Source organism: Pezoporus occidentalis, unplaced genomic scaffold (assembly GCF_034315485.1).
Source record: "Pezoporus occidentalis ecotype Australia unplaced genomic scaffold, CSIRO_AGI_Poc_V1 ctg221, whole genome shotgun sequence".
NCBI classification, from domain to species: domain Eukaryota; kingdom Metazoa; phylum Chordata; class Aves; order Psittaciformes; family Psittacidae; genus Pezoporus; species Pezoporus occidentalis.
In genome coordinates this window covers 470,184-492,059 of record NW_026914084.1, presented here as the reverse complement: position 1 = coordinate 492,059, position 21,876 = coordinate 470,184, and the positions used below count along the sequence as shown (strand labels likewise).

At 44.5% G+C, this 21,876-nt stretch overlaps 1 protein-coding gene across 1 annotated transcript; it reads left to right on the top strand.

Moving 5' to 3' along the window:
• The first annotated feature begins 925 nt into the window (after positions 1 to 925).
• On the top strand, positions 926 to 19,970 carry FAM83F (family with sequence similarity 83 member F). Its single transcript, XM_062620486.1, has 5 exons — positions 926 to 1,513; positions 5,201 to 5,368; positions 12,751 to 12,872; positions 13,416 to 14,128; positions 19,025 to 19,970. Exons 1-5 carry the CDS (start codon positions 1,058 to 1,060, stop codon positions 19,087 to 19,089), a joined length of 1,524 nt encoding a protein of 507 aa, XP_062476470.1. The 5' UTR covers positions 926 to 1,057; the 3' UTR covers positions 19,090 to 19,970.
• The last annotated feature ends 1,906 nt before the right edge of the window (positions 19,971 to 21,876 follow it).

Genomic DNA, 21,876 nt, shown 5'->3' with positions numbered 1-21,876 from the left:
GAGGAACAGCACAGGATGAGCTCTGATGCCCCACCTCACCCTTGGATTTCTAAGCTAACTCATACCGAGAGCAGGTGATTGCTTATAAAGAGGAGGCAAAGAACACCTCCAGCAGCTCTGTCCCTACAATTTTTTCATGCATATGAGCACTTAGGGCTAATCACATATGTAAAGCACTGCAAATGCCTTGTATTTCACCGCTGCCTTGCCTTTATCCCCATTTCCTTGATTATCCCTGCCAGCTTTGTTCCTGGGCTGCAAGGGCGAAGCCTGCTTTTCACCCTTTGTGCGCGCACTGCAAACCGCAGCGGGGCCTGGATCTATATGAGGGCCCCTAGCAACTATCACATAGCACGCAGAAATCGTAATTTAACATTACAGCCCCTAGTCTCTCAGTTGGGATGCGCGCATCCAGCCGGGGGTATTTATTCACGCTCCCAGCCAGAGCTAGGACCATGGCTGGTTTGTTCCCTGCTCTGACACCAGCCCGCTGAGCGGCCTCGGGCAGACCGCTCTGTCATCTCCCCATCTGCACACGGGATGCCCACCTCCCGCCTTTCTGGAGCCGCTGAGCTGCTGCTGCTGCTGCTCCTGCTCCCCTGTAAGTGGGTTTGGAGAGGGCTGGCCAGCGGCCCGCTGCAGCCGACCAGCCATGGCTTGCAGCCACCGTGTGGCTCTGGCCCCATCCCGGTCCTACTCGCGGCCCTCCTCCTTTCCCCCATGAGCACCCCCCCCGGCTGGCTGCCACGTCTGAGAAAGGGAGGAGAACCTCTCTTAAATACTCTTTTGTATTTGCACCCTCTGGCCAAGGACCCCGGTGCGGGCCGGGCCGTGGGACCGCCACCCCTGTCCCACCCAGCTTCGGGGCCGTCTCCGGGAAAGGGGTAGGGCCGAGGGGACAGTGTGGAGCGTGCGGGGCCGGCGCAGGGCGGCGAGGCCGCCCCACCCGTCGGGGCGGGCTCGGGCAGGCCAGGTGAGGCGGTACCGGCGCTGCCTTTCCCTCCTCGTGCAGCGTCCCGTCCCGTCCCGGCCGGCCGGCGCTGCGGGAGCCGGCGGCATGGCGGAGTCCCAGGTGCTGCTGCTGGACGAGCTGCACGTCAATGAGAAGGTGACGGAGGCCCAGGCCCGCTTTTACTACAGCGAGGAGCAGCGGCGGGCCCTGGAGGCACTGGTGACCCGGGGCGAGGCGGCCTACCGGGAAGCGCTGAGGAAGGAGCAGCTCCGCGACTTTCTTTCCAGCCGGGAGCTGCAGGCCCTGCGGAGCGGATGGCGGGGGTACGACGACCCCGCGGAGGGTGGCAAGGTGGCGAGGGGGCCCGGCGGAGAGACCCTCTCGCTGGCCTACTGGCCCGAGTGCTCGGACACAGAGGTGCCCCCGTTGGACTTGGGCTGGACTGACAAGACCTTCTACCGGGGCATCAGCAGGGTGGCCCTCTTCACGCACCCCCGCAAGGAGGAGGGTGCGCCACACCTGAAGGAGGTTGTGCGGGAGATGATCCAGCAGGCGCAGAAGGTAGGGCCCGGCAACCACATGAGGCTGCTGGCCTCGACGAGGCAGCCCTGCCCGCCTTCATGCCTGGGCCGTGGCTGCCTGCGTGGAGGGCTTGGGCTGAGGATGCGTGGGGTGGAAGGGAGGCAATAGCTAGCCCACCGTGGCCAGGCTTTCCTCTTTGGCCCCTTCCACACGCACTCCAGTTGGTTGGTGTCCACCGGGCAGGGCTCTCCCTGCGGTTTGTTGCTAGTCACTTGTTGCCAAAGCTGATGCCCAGGATGGGGTTAAACCCTTACACATCCCCCAACCCCCAGGCTGGTTGGTGGTTTGCTTTGTTCTGCGCCAGTCTGATCCTCTGACTCAGGGGAAGGCAGGGTATGATGCTGTCATAGCCAGCCTTCTTGTAGAATCATAAAATCAGCTATGTTGGAAAAGACCTTTTACGATCATCAAGTCCAACCTGTATGTGCAGGTATCCCTAGTTAAACACAGGGCAGCGAGTGTGGTTATGGAGTGGTGGTATATTAGGTTTATTTTTTGTGGTCTCAACACCATCCAGCCTGGACTGTGAGCAGCCAGACAATATGTGGCTGTGCCTCCTATTTATCTTTGGCTGGAAAGGACTGTTAGTGGTGACAGAACACCCATGGCAAGGAAACAAACTAGCCACAATGCTACAACAGTTTGTGCTGCATAGGAGGGGGCAATGAGGAGGTTTTTCTAGGTGTAGGTGAAATTTCCAGGGAAGACCACCCAAGAACAGACCCCCTTCAGGGCTGACATCCCCCCTGGGAAAGGGGGCTAACAGCCCAGCAGGCTCATTCCTGCTTTTGGTTTTTTTTCCTTTCTGTTTTTTCTTCTGCTAATGCAGCAGTGATTTCCTCCTCCACCTGCTTCATCCCCCCTTTCTTTGTCCCCGCCAGCACACACTATACACACAACTTTCGCAGACTTGTTAAGACCAAATCTGCTGGGAAACACTGAAAACTTCCAGAGAGGCATTAATTAATCCAGCGGGTGAGCTTCACGGCACCCTGCTCACAAAAGTACGTGCACACCCCAAAGTCCTGTTCAGTGACTGATGTGATCAGTCGTATACAAGAGCCAGAAGCTGTAAAATCCTCATGCTCCTATTTAGTGCAATGTCACATCATCTTTGCACTGTTCCAAATGCCTCTACAGACTGTAGAGGCATTTGGGAAAGCCCTGGGAAGCTGCTGTTTCATAGCTGTGCCTGGCACCTGGAAATAATTAATTCCTTTGTAGGTTTTCATGTTTTTCTCTGACTGGACAAACTGTGCCCCTCCCAGCCCAAAGGTGGTTTCATGTTTAATAGCCATTTGGTGTTTAATGGTCCTTTTCATGATAACTATGCCTATTGTATTCAGCTGAGCTGGCCCTGGAAACTAAAAGTCTCCAGGTAGCAGCTTTTAGTTCAGCAGAGGAGAGGGGGGTTTTGTTGGTTTTGTTTTTTTTGAGGGGGGTCTAAACAGATACTAGTAATGTGGCACATGTCTGTGGGTGGCTTATCATCAGTGTTTTACAAACATATGTTAATTAAGCTGCCTTGCTGCAGTGAGATTGGCAAGTTAATGCTTGCCAATCTTCACATATCTATGAAGAGCTAGGCACACCTATGGGCCTAATAGATAAGTTTATTATCCATGGGATAGATAGAGGAATGGGGAAAACCTCTTGCAGGGACAGACACTCATGCTCTGACTTGCTGTACTTGGGAATGCTCCTAGGTAATCTTGTGGCAAGGGTATGAGAAGACTTAACAACAGGGATTGCCCACTGTACATTTTGCTGGCTTGAAAGTGCCATCTGCAAGGCAGCTCATCTGCTTTTTGAACAGGACTGCAGTTTGCATGGGTTTAATTCACAGTCTTGCAAAGAAGCCTGAACTGATCCAGGCCCCCAAAGCCTGGAGGGAATCATCCATTCATATTGTAAGGCAGTACCAGCAATTAACGGTTTGTCCAGGACATGTTGTAATTTCTGCAGTCATTGAACTCATTGCAAATGGAAGGGATGGAAAGAAAGCAACACTTCTGCTACCAATTCTTGATCAATTCTCTATGTGGATGTTCTTGTTTCATATGAATATTCTTGTTCCTAAATTACTACATCAATACCACAATGTGTGGAGGGGAGCAGGAGCGTAACAGGCCCGAATTACTGCATAAACTGTTCATGCCTTTAATTATAATCTGCCTGTATATGAAGTTATGCAGGAATAAAGTGGCAAAAGTTCACTGTATTTTAATTTTTAGAGGTTCTGGTAACATTCCTTGCATCTTGCTGCTTTGTGCTGGGAAGTGGGAACCAAGGCAGGACCTGAAATCCATTTCTGCCTAGCAAAAGTTATATGGGGCCTTATTATTAGTATAATGTAGCTCCACTGTAGTTCACCTGTATTAGTAACCTACGTGTTAATAATGAGCATGAGCACAATGTCAGCTCTTTTTTCCTTTTTCTAACAAAGAAAATCTTGCGTAAGCACTGTTGACAGAAGGAGCCTGACAGAGCAGATGTGTTGGTTGTTGTTGACCGTACAAGCAGAGACTCGGCAAACACAGTAGGGCTTTACTGTGGCATCACTTTCCCGAAAGCAATTTGTTCAAGGGCATTTTTGAAAGGAAAGAAGTCTCTGGTGAGAATTATTCCCCATTCCATAGAGGGTTCTTTCAACTTCAGCTGCACTTCTTCCAAACTTCAAGTGAAGAAAATCCACTGTTCAGTCCGGTCTTCAGCTCCATTCACCTGGATGTGGCATCCTCACCACAGCCTGGGCTTGGCACTGTGACCCCAGCACCTGGGAAATTAAGGCAACTCTTCCCAGCATACTGTCAGCATGAGAAAGGGAGAATGACAAAACGTCTAAGTTCTGCATTAAAGTTGCCCAGAACCTTCTTGGTTTTGTTATTACTCATCCTATGGATGTTCAGGCTTGTCTGTCACGTCAGTGCAGCCTTTTGTTTTTATGTAAAATCTATGCCTGGAAAGAGGCATAGTTTTATACCAGAAAAAAATATACATGTGAAGAGAAGGAACGATCATTTTGCCTCCAAATCTTGAATACTCACCCCAGTCCCTTCCTGACAAATATGAGGTGTTTATGTTTGAGCTCCATAAGACATTCCTCAGCCATTTCCCTGAGAGCAGACTTCTTACAGGGAACTGGGAAAAAAGGAAAATAAAACTCTTGTTGTCTGGGCTATGCCTCATGGCTGAGGATTCAGGCCTTGGTTCCTCAGCACATTCATTCTTCCATTAGTCACCTTCTGAGTAAGTGTCAGAGCTGTGTTTTTCACTCTTATTTTTCAATCTATTTTCAGTGGTGTTCTTTGATTTAAGTGGATCTGTACAGAGGCAACAAAAGTTTCACAATACAGAGGAGAAATCAGGTATTGGGCATTCCCCAGGCTGCTGAAATACTCCATCTTCCCTTAGAAGAAGGAGAAATCTCAAAGACATTTATTAAGTTCCTTCCAAAGTGCAGCAGGAGCCAAACCAGAAAATTACAAGGATTATCGGCAGTGCTTGGGCATGTACATCCTGGTACTTCTGTTTCTCCTGTATCCTCCTCCTCCATATTCCGGTATCTGTGCTCTCCATTTTTTTTTTTTGCATCAGTATGATGTGCCTCCCTTTGAGTTCCTAATATTTTATTCAGGTGTCTGTCTACTCTCTTCTTGTTTCCAGATTATCGCAGTAGTCATGGATGTATTTACAGACCGAGACATCTTCCGCGATATTGTTGATGCAGCATATAAGCGCTGGATCCCAGTCTATATAATCCTAGATGAGGAGGGTGTGAAGCTTTTCCTGGAAATGTGCAGATGCCTTGACCTCAGTGACTTACAGATCCGGGTAAGATATTCAATACTGAATCATCAGCTCCTGCAGGTCAGGAGTAATGAAGCTTGGAATTCACTCAAACAGGCAAACACACGTCTTCCTGCAAGTCACATCACAGCACTTAGACAGGGGTTGATGGAACATGGAGGTATAAGACAGTGGCTTGCTAATACAGAAAGAAAGAGAAAGGAAAGATTTGGATTTTTTGAATTTCACCTGAGACCTTGTGACCTAAAAATTCCTGTTTGGGAAGAAAATTTTCTGAGTAAATTCCTGTTTGCAAGGATTCAAACTAAAGTCCAGTGTAGCACTATGAGTTGTTGTCTGCATGGATCGCAGTTATAGGACAAATACACTCTGTGAAAGCAAGACTTTCCTATCCAGCAGCGATCAGCTGGAAGTGAATGAGCTTGCAGTCCTCCTTTGCCTGAGAACTTAAGGGATTGAGGAGCATAGCTGCTCCCCAGTTCCATAACAAGAGTATGCCTTCATATAGTGCATGCAGCACAACTGAATCGTCAGCCTAGCTTGGCTGGCAGAAGCAGCCTCAGTAGAATCTCATTCCATTACATACTGACTGAAATCCTTTGTGTGTTTATAGTTAGTGGTGTATTCCTTGCCTTTTTCATGTTTTTTAGTCACTGTCACTACTACAGACTTGTTCTGAATACTGACAAAGTTGCTAGGTTGGAAACAACCTATGGGATGCCAGACTCTCCCCTCTTGTGATCCAGCTGTTCTGAGCAGTGGGGGTGGGGGGAGGAATAAAGCCTTTTTGCCTGGAGGAAAAACTTCGCCTGAGTCTTCCATAAACACTCAATTAATAGTTAAAAAACAAATCCACAACCAAAACTCAAAAAGCTCCAAAGATTATACAGGCTCATATTGGTTAACAGTGGGACTTGATGATCTTTAAGGTCTTTTCCAACCTAAACTATTCTATTATTCTCTGATATTAACCATTTTAGGAGAATCATCTTAGTTCTGGATGAAAATTACTTGCATATATCTGAACAGTGTTCCTGTGAACTGTCACTCTGCTCTGAGTTTCTGGACTTCATCAAAAAAGGCATCCAGCCAAGCAGCTTTCTCATCTTTCTCCAAAACAGAGATAGAAGTTTCTTTCCTCTGTTGTCTTTGAAAGCAAGACAGACCTTTTTCAAGCTTCAAGGGTATTCTGTGGCTTAGGCTTGAATCTCTTTGGTACAAAACTGTGAAATCACAGCAGTAGTTCCATTTGCTCTGGTACCCATTTCCCAGTATTTTTCTCACCATGTCCATCATGTGTAGGAATGATAGCTTCAGTACGGCATATTTTAAGTCCTGGATATAGTGAATGAAAAGATGCCCTGGCATTTTGTCTGCCTTCTCCGTTTTTAAACAGGAAGTGGCACCCTTCTGCTTTTCCTCTACCACTTTCTCCATAGGTATCTACCCAGACTTTACCCTCCAAAACCAATTATCCAGTGACATGCCAAAGCATTGACTAGGTCCTATAGCAGCCTGCTTGCGTTACGCTTTCCAAAGAGGTAGAGTTCAAACTGGTGTCTTCAAGAGCAGGAGAAAACTCTTCTGTGTCCTTTCTGTGCTTTCCTTCTCTCACTGTGGCCCTTGCTATGTTTTGATTGGACTCCTGCTAAGTTGAGCTGAAGGATATCCATTGCAAAGGACTTTTTAACGTTCTTTTTTTGACCTAGTTATTCACACTTCTGCAGAGCTCCAACCCACAGAGTGCTGTCCTTCAACTTTTTGCCCTTCTTCCCAGCTATCTCAGGCTGTATCTTAAATTGCCCTTAAGGTAGTTGTATTTCTTTTCCAGTGTGGATAAGGCTTTAGCTATTCTTGCTAAGGTCAGTGCAGTTTATTCCTGTTTATAGTACTATGAAAGGTCTGGGAAGAGTCTTCCTGTAAGGGGAAACAAGTCATTTGCCTCTCAGGGAAGATGGCTTCTTAGTATCCTGCCCAAGGCTGCCTTGGATGTATTTATGCTGCTGCTTGGGTCAGTATGGCAGAAGTCATCATACAGTGATTGCCCTGAATCACCAGGGTTTAGATACCCAGGGAATCTCAAGCAAGGTTAAGGCTTCCCCTTCATGACTTCCCCCACCTCCACCTCATTGATGGAATGCATTGAGGGTCATTTTGATCTTTTGGTGTTGAAGACCCAGATTTTAAAAGACAGCAAGCTGGGCCTCTGGACTTGCTCAGGCAGAATCTTGTCTCACACTGATCACAGATGATGCTGGAATTGCTGAGGAAGAATGAGAAACTCTAGTGCAGTTAACTCTATCATGCACCCATTCCTTATTTATGACTTTCTTTCTTCTGATATCTGCTTTGATGTCTGATTCTTTTTATTCTCCACAGATTTCAGCATCAGGGAAAACATTCTTTCCTTACACAGTCTTTTTGTGTAATCATTTTGCTTTCTTCTAAAAGATTTTCACCAGCAGGCCATTAGTATCCTTCCTGCCCTTCCCACTGTTCCTTTGGAGTACTTGGACAATACAAGCTTTTTCCTCAGAAAGTTGCAGCAATATGGGATGTAACTTTAAAGTTTAGAGGCAGGGAAAAGGATCCCAGGGAAAGAGGAAGAGAGATGACATGCTACCATGGGCTGTCACTGCTGCAGGGCGAGGATGCTTATTCTGTCTTCTGTCACCACCAGATGCTCAGATCATTCACTGATTTCCCACCCTTTTGTTTCCATTGCTGTGTTCATTCAACACAGAGTGAATACTTCAATGGCCCTAATACAGGGAGATTTACTGTTAATGCTGGATTTTGCCCCTTTGTCTATATACAGTGCTGGGCATTTTCACAAAATTCCTGGCTAGCGTATCATTTTGGGATGGGAAAGTATCATGATCTGCTGTAGGAAGACAGTACCTCACAAAACAAAAGACAAAAAGTTCTTTACTGACTCCAAGCATGAAATGAGAAAACCTCAATGATTGTCTGAAGGCCAGAGATCACTAAACAAACACTGAAATTCAACCACTGGCCCGTTTATGCTGGGCTGTTAGTAAAAGCATGCCCTGTGTGTATAAGTCATGTGGCTTTCTGAGCCTACAGGACATGGTTTGCCAGACCTTTGTTATGTTTGTTAGGCCCAGGTCGGTCCAGTGATAACAAAGTGTCAGTCACAAAACAAGAGTGTTCTTCGGAGATCATGATGGATCGAAGTACTCAACTACAAAATTCATAGTCCCACACAAATTCTCTTCTGGTTGATCTGAGGGTGGCTGTTCTCACCATCTTTCAGACAAGTTCTCTTTTTCTTGATTAGCTTCTGCTAATCAAGACCGCAGTAACAGACACTCCTGCTCAAAGACAAGTTCACTTAGAGCTCCAAGCAAGCCCAGGGAATGAGTTACCTGCAGGAAGTTTCACCTTCATGTTAATTTTTACATTAATTTTCCCAACATGTAAGGAATTCTTACCCTCACTTCACTCTTAAAACTTCTCTTAAACTCTTTAAAAGCTTCTGCCTAATTTTTGGAATTTCTTAATCAGTATTTGTATATATTAGGGCCACAAGGATGAGCAGGGGGCTGGAGCACCTCCCGTATGAAGACAAGCTGAGAAAGTTGGGGCTGTTCAGCCTGGAGAAGAGAAGCTGCATGGAGACCTCATAGCCTTTCAATATCTGAAGGGGTCCTACAGGGGTGCTGGAGAGAGACTCTTCATCAGGGACTGTAGTGATAGGACAAGAGGTAATGGGTTCAAACTTAAACAGGGGAAGTTCAGGTTAGGTATAAGGAAGAAGTTCTTTACTGTGAGGGTGGTGAGGCACTGGAGTGGGTTCCCCAAAGACGTGGTAAATGCTCCATCTCTGGCAGTGTTCAAGGCCAGGCTGGACAGAGCCTTGGGCGATATGATCTAGTGTGAGGCGCCCCTTCCCATGGCAGAGGTGTTGGAACTGGATGATCTTAGGGTCCTTTCCAACCCAAACCATTCTGTGATTCTATGATTCGAATACCTGCAAGTTTTACTGTTTTGTCAACAAGCATGCCTTTTCCAGAACTGTCTGTGGCAAACACGTAGGGTGGAGCAGTAGTACAAGAAAACAAAGAATTGGAGCTAACCAAAACGAATTCTATTGACTGAAGGGATCTGATTTTTCCAGGGACAGCAGAAAGGGGATCTCCACATTCAATGTGGAATTGTGGAAAAATTGTGGAAAACCACAGTCAATGTAAGGGTCTGTTGAGTCACTGTCATCTATTGGCTACTGCTTTTGTCTGTTAGTTTAGAGGTCGTTCATGCCATCCATCCCAACTTGAAATAAAGATCATATATATCAGCAGTTGATCTAAAAGGAAGAGTACACACAGGATTCCCTTTTGGAAGTACTTAAAATGCTTCCTTTTAGAGTCTGCCTTGAGTAGCCTCCCAACTCACCCCCAGCTGTAAGCACTAATGCCCAGGTCTGTCCAGTGATAACAACAAAGTGTCAGTCACAACCCAACCTTTCTAAACCGCATCTAATTTATCTCTCCATGGATTCAGGGTGAGCTTTAAAAGTGTGTCACAATAAAGCAAGAAAGACTGATTCCTTCACTCTTTGTATTAGGATGCTGTGTCAGGCTTGACTGTTACTAGTTCATATTAAGTTGCTGCCAGGGAGACGTTAGTCGCTTCTTGTGATGAGTGGTGCAAGCCTGTGTAAAGTAAATGTGGACACTTAATGCAGGTTGCAGCTTCCATAAGCCAGAATATGAAATCTCGAGCAGGCTTCTGCAAGAATAACAGATCTGGAGGGGTCACTTCTATCTGGTGAACTCTCTGGTCATCCACCCAAAATATTTATTATTATTGTAACCGTAGTGTCCCCCCCGCACTCCCCAAAATGGCTGCAGTATCACCTCATTTATATTTGTCTTTCCTCTTTTGTTGTTGTGTAGTCTGTAGTACATGAACCTGGGCTTGTTCCTCCTCTGTACGGCTTGATGTATCAACCTACAAATGCTTCGTGTTTCTTCAAGGCAGAAAACATTATATAAATAACCTAAGTGATCTGGTGTTTATATGACTTTGTGCTTGTTTTCTGCATTTCAAGATGTATTTATGCACTCCTGTGCCTGCTTTATTCAAGGAGGCTTATGTATTCAGCTGTTTGGTTCTATCCCCTCTGTGTCTTTCTAAGTATTATATGTAGTTCAGTTACTGCAGAAATTCAGGTGTGCTTTATTCCCACCGAAAGATGATGTAACATACAAACACAATAAAATCCACACTTGTTACATGCTCAGAAACTTTCTGCTCACACAAGCTGGTATTTCTTGATTCACAAAGGTACAGGACCCATGTGTTGACTGATTTGAAAAACAGAGTCCTTCTTGTCACTTGCAATCAATATTCCATGATTTGGCCAGTCCAGCATTCAGCTTTACTCAGCAAGGAAAGTAATTATTTCAGGTGATCAGCCAGCCAGCTACAAATGTTATTCTAAATACTGGAAGGGGCACCCTTTCTCCCGTGCTGTAGCCAACCTGTATTCAGCATCCCACACATATGACTCACTGCTAGGCCTTGGGCAAATCACTTCATCTTTTTTCTCAGGCTGCTCATCTTTAAAACAGGGTAATAATACTTTCAGCAGTGTTGTGAGCATTAATTAGCTAATGCCCACACATGACTCCAGACAGATCAAGCAATAGATGACTGCAAAATAGTAGTATCATCAGTTACTGTTAGTCAGAATTTGTATTGCTGCTGCTGTATTTTAATGGGGCAAAGAGGAGCAGATTCAAAAGGTAAGAGTTATAGTTAGAAAAATGCTGTTTGAAAGAGATCTGCATTCTTACAATCACTCGTTCCTGCGCACTGATTTCTATAGCCTATCAATATTTAAGCTGTGAGGTTTATAATCATAGGACTTAGCTCTTTGTGGGATCCAAGGCTGTGCTAGCATTAGCCGAATCCTCATGATTCTCCTGCTCTGCAGATGGAGGAAGAATGAGGCAAAGGTGAATTGAGTTTCCCAGAGCATCACAGCAAATAGCATCAGAACTGTGATTACACTTGGGACTATCTGACTCCCAACCCTGGATTTATTACTCTGGATCACAATACCTCTTAGCTTTTCATTGTTAAAAGAATTCTTACAGAAACAGATGTCAGATGAATAAAATGGTCCATATTTGTGTGTCAGAGTGACAAGATAATTTGCTCTAAACTTACACTGACAATGTTGTTTGGGGGAAGGGGTGTTGTTTCATGTTGGACATTTTGGCAATTTAGCCACATTTGGCGATTTAGCCAGGACCCATGAGCAGAATAACGCTTGGCCCAATATGGGCAAATCTATTCTTATAGTAAGTGCAGGCACACATCTGTTGATGAAAGTTGTGTGACCTTAAATCTACTTTTTCTCTGTGCCTGGTAGTGCTTTGTTTCATTACTTGTAGGTTTGCTGGCCAGAAGGTGTAAGACAGGAGGTTTGGGGAGAGGTACTTTTCTAACTACTTCCATGCACTTAATGAGAAGTTTTTCCTTCCTCCTCTTCAGAGATTTTTGCTGATCTATTCAGGACATTGGTAGATGTACCCCACTCCTTTTGTTCAGAAAACGTTCTGTGTTTTTTCAGTCTCTGTTGAATAGTGAAGAATCTGGGTGGACACTCTGTTTGGGGTTCTTATAGCAAAATTGTAAAGGTCAGGGTTCTCCTTTTGTTGTATCAGACAGGAAACATTTATCTTTTGAGCAATGGAATCGTTTTCTCCTCTCTTCTGTAATAATTAAGTTGTCCAGTCTTTTAATTTGCTCAGTTTTGTCAAGCCATGTGTTGATGGGAATCACAACACAAGCACAAAAAGAACTTAATCTACACCTGTCTCATACAGTACCCTCCAAGTAACCCTGTCCTTTGCACCTATGCACAGATGTTGCAAACTTCCTTGGATTTGTAGTCGTGCTAATGTAACCTGGAGAAGAGCTCATGGGTGCTGTGGAATAGAGATCAGGATTCAGAGAGTGCTGACATGACTCATAGCTCACTCTGAATCATTCCCCTGAAGTGGGCTGGGCCTTCTGAGCTACAGCATAAGACTGGAGATGCAGGATTACTTGATTTTGAAAGCATTGTTTTGCCAGTGGGCTAAGATGAATAGCTGAAGACAGCAGGCAGGGTTACAAAGATGCTGACCCATTGGACAGGGCTATAAACTGATGGAGGGGAGTGACTTGCTTTGGCAGGGGATGACAACAGGTCTTACAGCACTATGCTTTTCTTTCTGCAACCCTTCTGATTTCTGGTGGATGATACTAAATGAGCTGTAGTCCCAGAAGTAGTGAGATAATGTGAGTGACATGTTAAGACTTGGAGCTGGCAATTATATCATTCTCTGCCCTATTTACTGTGACATTTGGTCTTTTCACCTCCCTGTTAGAATATCCGTATACGTTCTGTGACAGGAGTTGGGTTCTACATGCCAGCAGGGAAGATCAGAGGCACACTGGCATCCCGATTTCTGATGGTGGATGGTGAAAAGGTGGCCACTGGATCATACAGGTGGGTTGCTTTTGCATGAGGCAAAGCTATATTCTTTGTGTAAAGAATGGCCTGTGACTTTGCTTGAGAGTCTTCTTTCTGTATCATTCCCTTTCTTATTCCAGCCTCTGTAATCTGTGTGGTGTGTGTAGAAACTGGGGTGGGACAACAGAGAAGGTGGCACAGAGCACAAGCTGCTCCTTAGAGAACAGAACATGCCCAAGCTAGTGAACCATTTCATGGACTAGAGATAGTTCCATACTGTGCTCAGTTCTCTTCAGTGAGGTTTCCATGCTGGGGGCTCCTTCTGTTGATGCAGTGTTGCTTTTTAAAAAGCGTAAACTGTCCTTCAGAGTTTTAGGGTCTTTTCTTCCAGATCTAGTCTGCATGCCTGATGAAGAGCAGTAATAAGCTTCATGTATCTATCCTGACCCGTCTTGGCAAGGACATATGGGCAAATGGCACAATGCTGCATATTCCTATGTAGTATCTTAGGTATTGCTAGGTGGGCTGGGTCAAGAATACACCCAGAAATATAATGTTGGTTCTGTTCCCTGCTTTCAGCTTCACATGGAGTTCATCGCACATTGACAGAAACATCCTGCTAGTCTTGACAGGACAGCATGTGGAGATGTTTGACATAGAGTTTCGTGAGCTCTACGCCATCTCAGAGGAAGTTAATTTCTACAAGGAACTGGGTATTGCTAACCCATTCCTTCTTGGAATTGGGAAGCCAGGCCTTCGTTCCTCCACTGTGGCTCGGAAGTTCATTAACCCCAAGTATGGTTTAGTGGCAGGGGCAGCCCGTGGTGATATGATGCTCTGGGCTTCACGACACAGGCAAGATAATCAGGGGAACATGGAAAAGGAGGAATCAAGTGAGTCAAAGAAGCGGTTAAATCAGTTTCTGAATGACTTAGTCACATTGGAGCAAGAGTTCCCAGAAATTGATCCACCACTGGAGAACTTGAACAAACTGAATCGGAGCCCTCAGAAACTGTTGTCCCGGCTCCACATGGACCTGAAAAATAAATCCAAATCCAGAGAGTCTATTCGTGATGTGAAGAAAGAAGATGCACAGGCCAATTCAAAGCAAGGAAAACGGTTTGCCAGTGGGCTTTTCAGTCGCAAGGCCAAACGGTCTCCAGGCTCAAGTATTGAGGCCAACTCTTTTGCCAGTGAAGGACATTCAGGAGAAGATCTTGGGAACATGAAACTGGAATATGAGCAGCTCAGCATTGGCCGTGCCAGTGTTCGGAGCACCGGAGGCATCTCAGGTACCAGCATATTCTGTCTCCGTGTCCCTTGTTCTGAGTCTGGCTGATTGGTGGTGTTGTTTCCTCTACATTAAATTGCGTGGGATCAAAGAGAAGTAGAAGTTGCATCAAATGATACAGGCAATTTAAGTTGAAGGGAATTTAATGGCATTCTTACTGTAAAGTTGGTACTTCCCATGTAAATGTTTTCCCATACTTCTCAGCAAGCGGATATGGGACAAAGGGAGAGAAAGGTGAATGTTTCCTTATGTAAAACAGGTTGTGTATACAGTTCAGGAAGTGCACTGCCCTAATATCTTAGAATGGTTTGGATTGGAAGATCATCTAGTTCCAACCCCCCTGCCATGGGCAGAGATAGCTTCCACCAGAGCCAGTTGCTCAAAGCCCCATCCAGCCTGGCCTGTGTTTGCTATTGTCATGACTAGCAGGGTGCAGGCAGATTTTCAGTGTAACCCTTCCTTTCCTCATTTGTGTTTAGTTGGATGTGAATCCTGTGACAACTGGAGAAGAGAGGAAAACGTTTTTATGTTGAGGTGAGAGGGCAAGGAGTGGAGGAGAAGGTGAAAGTCTTTATTTTGCTCCTTTATCACCTTCTGGAATAAGGGAGAAGGTTTTGAAAATAGACACTATGGAGAATTAGTTAGATCTCAACTTTTCTTTCCTTGCTAATCATAGAACACATGATTGATATTTTCACTACATCCTTCTAAGGCTTCATCTGGTTGAAGACATAAATGATAAAGATGTCTCTCAATTTATGGGTTCATAGATAACTTCCCAAGGTTTTAGATGTTTTATGACAATGAAGTAAATCTATGGACTGTTCAGCCTGGTTGTCTTCCTCTCTCAATGAGCTGTGCTAGGTGTCCATACAGCCTGTGCCAGCAGGAAAATAAACTAGTTCCAGGGAGAAAATTCTTCCTCAACTTGTCTGACCACAGACCATTCTGTGCTCTGATGAATGTGAAATGCAGGCGCAGAGAAACTGAATTCCCTTGAGACTGCCATGATGTGAAATGGAAAGACATTCTCCTGAGACCAAAACCAAAAGAAAGATACTGGGAAGGTCAACAGCAGCAATTGATTAGGCCCTTGGAAATATTTCTGGTGGAATGAAGCACAGACTCAAAAACGCCAAATGAACACAAGAGAAAGGAGCTGTAAGAGAGCATGAATTGTGCATTTAAGATTATTTAGGATTTGTGTTTGGCATTTTGGGAGGCAGAAGGAAACCCTGGTCTAAAGAAATCCTCTCCCCAAATCACTTTACGGCTTGAGCACAGGCAGTGTGTGCTGGTGGGCCGCATTCCTCAGAGCCAGGAAAACAGTATCTGCGAAGACCTATAGGGAGGTGTATGGGCATTTCCTTTGGAAGGAATGGACCTGAGGGCTTGCACTACCCTCTAGTGACAGAAGTAGAGTATTGTGTAATCTCTGATTTGTCAGCACTTTACAGGATCAGAAATGCACCGAGTTTCTCACTGTCAGCTGTTTTAACGCAGACAGCCCACCATTTCTGCAACGTCATGATAAAATTAGACTGAGATTAAGGCACGAAAGAGACTGATGTCTCTAGTGAGGTCCCTTGTGGGGCATTGCACACTCTGGGCAGCAGGGATGTCCCTATTCCTTTTAACACAGTGGATCTGGGCCAGACAGTGTGATGCTAGGTCTGGACCATCTCCACAAAGCCACTATCATGCTATGCTGTTCAGGTTTTATTTATTGCCACTTCCTGAAGGCTGACATGTCTTTCAGTAATGATGAGGGAAGAACTGAGATCAGGTTCAGGGAAGGTCCAGCACACCTGCCTTCCAACTGTGCTCTTCCTCACGTGGTAAGTCTTTCCAAGGAGTCCATGCAAGTATTTTCTTGTTTTATGTGAACTGAGAATGCCTGTTCATGGTGGCGGTGGGAGACTCCAGCTTTTGAAGCATGATGTAAGTAGACTTAGGTCATCTGGTGTTGTAAAAGGCTGAAGGAAGATCACTACCTGGGTGTTACACTGTTTGTGAAAGTTTCTCTAAACTAATGTCCCAAAATGGCACGTGAGTAGAGATGGCAGAGGGCACATTAGGAAGAGGGAGGCTCATGAGAAAGAGTTAAAAAATGTGTTACCCAGAAGATCCTGCAGCTACTCAATCAGTAGCACATGCTTCATTAGGATTTAATAAAAAATTCTTGAACATGGGCATGAATAGAATTCCAGCTTCAAGATAAAAATAGGAGGCACTTTGTTCTTGTGTAACTGTAGGAGTGACTTAGTTTTAAAAGTATAACTTTTCTTCGAGCAAGTCTAGTAAAAACTGGTGGTATCATAGTCTGGGTGACAGAAGAGAGGTAAGAAGTGAAATGAAGGAAGAGAAGGTGCTTGGTATGCAGTCAGGTTGGGATGCAATTATTCAGAGCTTCACAGTTTGAAATAGCTGCCCTTACCTTTTGTAAAGATTAAACAGCACACTTAAGCCCTGTGGGCCTGCCTGTGCACACATCCTCCAAAGTCACTATTAATTCTCTAGTACCACAGAGACATATCCCACCTTGCAAATGCATAGAGACTAGATCCACACCCCAAGCAGTTTGCAGAGTAATTGAAACACATTATTCAAGTAGGCTAAAAGTCGGGTTCAGCCTTGTAAGAGCAAATGGTGATGAAGAGAATCTGAACTGGGAAGTGATGAAAGTGTGTTCTGTGACAGTCTGAAAATCTGACTCGGTATTTGCATGCTAGAAAAGGACACCTACAAGTCAAAATTGGGAGTCTGGAAAATACAAGAGCTACAGATAGTAATGTCACAGAATAAGTGTCCAAATGAACATCCTGAGGTGGTGTTCTAGCACACTTCACAGACTGTGCTTTGTTTCACAAGGTTTTCTTAAACCACATCATCAAATTGACACAACTCTTGAATTTCACTGCTTAGGAATTGCCTGCTTAGGAACACAACAGCAGCTCTGAACCTGACCAGAATCTTGTTAATTTTAAGCTGCTGCTGGGCAGACTCTGATCAGCAAAGACACTGACATCTGTGTGCAGTTTCAGGGGAGGACTGCAAAGGTTTGAAAGCTGCCTTTCTTTGGAAGGCACTGGCTTTTTGTCTTGTCTTCTCCCCTGCAGTAAGCAAATTGGGCTCATTCAGAAGGGTCTGCTATCCCAAGTTGCTCCATACATTGGCCTTTGCTCCTCATGAGCACTGGCTGCAGAACATACATACTTAATAGCAGGATTTTGTGTTTTGTTTTCAGGTGCTTCTTGCAACAAGGAATAGGATTTACTCTGGGCACAGCAATACTGCAGAAATAGCTGCTTAGTTATCAGTGGTGTTTTTCATCCAAAGTGGGATCACGGACAGCTGGTAATTGGAATCTTCAGCCTCTTTTCTATAGAGGAAGAGGAGAATGTTGCTGGGTGCATACAAGGAGTGTGTTTGCTCTGACTGTAGCGGGATCTGTAGAAAAAGGTCAGAAGACAAGTATACAGTGAGAAGAATAAAGGAGTTGGGAGTAGAGATTAAGCAGAGAGGAGCACAGACACTTTTGAAAGTAAACATGAGGGTCTTGACTGTGATACAGACAGGGAAAGGAACAGGGGTGGTGACGAAATAGGAGTAATGATAAACTTAGTAGTGACATACAGGGTGGGTCAAAGTGGGGACAGGAGGTAGAACAAAATGCCATGGGGAGATGTGGGGAGGAGGCAGTAGCATGCAAAGCAGCCACAAAAGTGAGGGCAGGTTGTGGAGCAGCCTCCCCTGTGGATATTAACAAGCTGTAGTGTGGAAGAAGGTGGAAAGAAGGAGGGGGAGAGGAGAAAGCTATTATCTTCCCCATCTCCTATGGATGAGGGAAACATTGATCCAATACCCACAAGCGAGTGACAAGAAAAATGATTCACTTGAAGCCCAGTTCAGAGGCAGTGCGTGGGTTGAAAGCTCCCTTACCTTGGCAAGGTTGAGACTTCTCAGTAGCATGTCACCATGACTTGTGGCAGTTTTCCCTCCCAGTTCTCACTACATAATGGCCACTGGCTCCAACTACTTGGGAGATGTACACATACCTTCCTTCTGTACAAATACATGAGTGGGGTCTGTCCTTGTTCAGAGTGACTGCAAGCCACACAGCAGCCTCTCTCAGGACGTACTGCCCTGGGCTATAGGTAAGCCCAGGGCAGTATATGTATAGTAAATGTATAGTATATGTAAGCCTTGCTGAGCTTAGAGCACAGATGAGCTCCTTTACTTGCAAAAGCCTCTGCAAACACACTTTATTGCAGTGCTTGAAGAAACTATGCTGGGGCATCCAGACCAACGACTGGCTGTAACGAAGGAGATGCAGGCACTGAAAAGTACTGGGAGCATGGAGAAGGAATCCATAGAGTGAGCAATGAAAAAAAAACTATTATGATAAAAAATGTGGGCAGCGTACTTCTGCTACTGAAGTGAGAGACCCTGGGGCCCTGGGATTTGTCCTGCAAAGGAAATGGTAGAAATACTGGTACATGAGATGTTTAACACAGAACATGAAAAGACTTCTGCTGAGAATGTGTGTGGGGATCAAATGGATGAGGTGACCTGACTTTTTTTTTCATACCTCCCCCTTTGGAAAACCTCCCACCCAAGTCATGGCCAGACTGTTTTTCAGTGCCAACTGGGATGTGAGAATATCACTGAAGCTGGCCTGAGTACAGGCCAAAGCCTGGAAATGCTTCTCCAGTGGTTTTCTCCATAGCATACTTTGAATTTGCTCTTACTTTAATCTCTCTTCATTTCACAGTAGTAGGAAATACTAAGTCTAACACAAGCTGTAGAGTAAACAACATGAGAGTTTTGAAGCATGAGCCCAGATTTTATCCAGACCTTATTTACTTAACATTAACATTACTTCTTTTCATTCCAGGTAACATGGGTCCAAACTCCACTATGAGCGATAAAAACAAACAATCTACCTGTGTGTTATCTTGATTGGGAAGGGTTGTCTGGAGAACTGAAGACTGAACAAGCTGGAACAGTAACCTCTTGATTGCTTTTGAACCTACAGCCATGTACTTATGCAGTGGTCTGTAAAGCCACTGCGTGGTCCTGGGTGCACCTGGCACCCCCAGTTAAAGCACATTTACTGGGTGAAGCATAGACTTCGGATGGTTGGTCCCTAAAATGAGAGTGATGAATGTATTAGTCCATATGTCTGTGTGCACACATGTTTTATATATAAAAGCAACTGTGATGACTGGTCTCAGAGCCTGCTCTGTGTCCAGATAAATGCAGATTTTCTGACTTAGTTGTGCTGCTACTTCAGTCTGTCTAGCTACAGACTCAGAGTGACTATGTTGCATTGTTTACTGCACTGCAGAAATGTATTGGTCTGACTGGCTGGAAGGCTAAATCCGATCGAAGTGGCAAATTCTGGGTGAAATAAGAATGTTTACAGACAGCGTAGTAATCCTTTGTCCACAAGGAGTCTTCCTGTAGATTCTCGTTGTCACTTACCCACACAGAAATGAGTGGTCTGGGAGAAGGGTTTAGTGGAGTCCAACAGATTAGTATCTTAACTGTATATAGCAGTCAAACAAAGTGATTTAGCAAGAATGTAGTTAAGAATAAAAATGGATGTTTAACCTGCAGCTGAGACTGGGTCAAGAGAAATGCCTTAAAAGGGAGACTGGGCAGGATCTGGGAGCAATAATGGAGCTTTGAGTGGCTGTTACAAAATCCTGTTTGTTGCTAATTCAGCAACACTTTACCATTCATGGAAACTGAATGATTAAGGAGCAGGTCTTTGAGGATTGAAAGAGGAAGCACAGGAGGCATACAAGCTTTTCAGATGTTTCTTTTTTCTTTTTTTTTTTCTTTTTTTTTAAGTTAACCTTTCCAAACTCTAAATCTTGCCAAAATCAAGAGCTTTAATCCATGAGAAGCACTGCATGCAGTCAGACAAAAGGCCATCTAATCTGCTATCCTGTCTCTTGGAATAGCCAGTAACAGATGATCACAGAAGCATAAAATAGAAAGCTTGGATACAGAGATCTTTCTATGACACTGTTCCAGCAGTCCATGGACTTTCTGAACTGGCAGTTCCTTCTGGACCTGGCCTTAATGAATGTACTTAGTCCCTTTTTAAATAATCCTTTTCTACTTTTGGCCTTTGCCTGTTCTGTGGCAGTGAACCCTGAGTTTATTGCATAGTATGAAAAAGAACTGTCGTCAGGCTGTTTTAATGGTTTTCCTTGTCTCCTTGCCATTTGTGATTTTACAGAACTCTGTCATATGTCCTCAGTCATCACTTTTTCCAAGTTGCAGGTTCACGGTATACATAGCTATTCATTATATGGGACCTGATTGACACCTCTGTTCTCTTGTTTCCTGGCCCTTTTCCAGTTCTAACCACTAACAGAGTGTAGAAGTGGGTTGTTTGTGTTTCTTCAGTGTGTGGATTGATGTTTCACTCTGCTTTCTCACAATCTGAATTACATACTCTGCTGCTGTATTTAAGCCCTCTTTCGATACCTAAGAAAAGAAATCCAATTAGGATTTATTTATTTAGGTGCAAGTAGACACCTGAAAACTAATATACCTGCTTGCCAAAAAAAAACCCAACTATCCAGACATCAGAAAAACACAAGTTTAGTTTTCTTTTTGTTTAGAGAAAGCATCCATGTTTTTCACTGCACATGGAATTCACAGCAAAGGCAACTGCTACACTCCCAACACAGAGCAAGCTGTTCCAAAGACTCTTTGAGGTGCTGTGTTGCAGTAGTGGTTGTTACACTGAAACAGCTGTCTGTAATTGATGATAAAATTTGATTGATTGATTGATTGATTGATTGATTAGCTGCCTTTCCTGGAAGTATATTTAACTTGAATGGCAAGCAGGTCTGTTTTGCTCTGAGCTCACTCTGTGGAATGTCTTGAGAATCTCAAACACCAAAGGTATTGTGCCCTCTCTTAAACATACTCATCCCCTATCAGTGGGTTAAATGCTTGCTCTGCCATAGCTTTCTGGGAACAAGTTGTAGATTTACAGCTGGGTCTGTCAGCTCCTATTATCAGCAGTGTTTTATAAAATTGTTCCTGCTAATAAGAGAAAAGAGGTGTTGGAAATGACACCATCACTTGGATTGTAGAAGTAATTTAATACATGACTTAGCCTGTTGGCTTCAGGTTTGTGGCTCATGTGCCAAAAGCCATTTGCTGTATGCGTGTAGGACTGTCTAAAATGGCTTCATTTTGCCATAATTCCGTTATTCTCCAGATGTGTGGGAGATTTTATTTAATTTTTCTTTTCTCTCCCTGTATTTATTTCACTTTGTTAGCAGAGATCAGAGAGACATTTATCTGGCCAACACTGTTCCATTGTTTTTTGCTCTGATACACTGTCATCTGATGCTGCCTTGTTCTCCCAGACTTTAAATGTATTTATTTATTTTTTAAATTGTGCAATAAGTTAATTAACTAATTAGCACCATGTTGAGATATATGGGCAGGTTTTCCAGGAAGTCCTCTATCTCTTTGTTTTTATGTCTTTGTTGCTTCATCTGGGGTGGAGTGACTTCAGAAGTAGTCCAGGAAGCTGATTACACTTGCCCTTCCTTTCCTCTGTGCTTATTTATTAACGTGCTTTACTTTCTCTTTCCTATGATGGATATGAGGACACTTTTCTTTAACCTTGTCAACTAACAGGATCTCCTTTCCAGAAGGATTCTCTCACTCATCTGGTTTGAGTCTCTGTTTCATTTGTCTCATGAGTCTCTC

Coding starts and splice junctions, on each gene's coding strand:
- FAM83F (XM_062620486.1), top strand. CDS start 1,058: ATGGCGGAGTCCCAGGTGCTGCTGCTGGACGAGCTGCACGTCAATGAG. Junction 1,514..5,200: donor TGATCCAGCAGGCGCAGAAG/GTAGGGCCCGGC, acceptor TCTTGTTTCCAG/ATTATCGCAGTAGTCATGGA. Junction 14,129..19,024: donor GAGCACCGGAGGCATCTCAG/GTACCAGCATAT, acceptor TTTTCATTCCAG/GTAACATGGGTCCAAACTCC.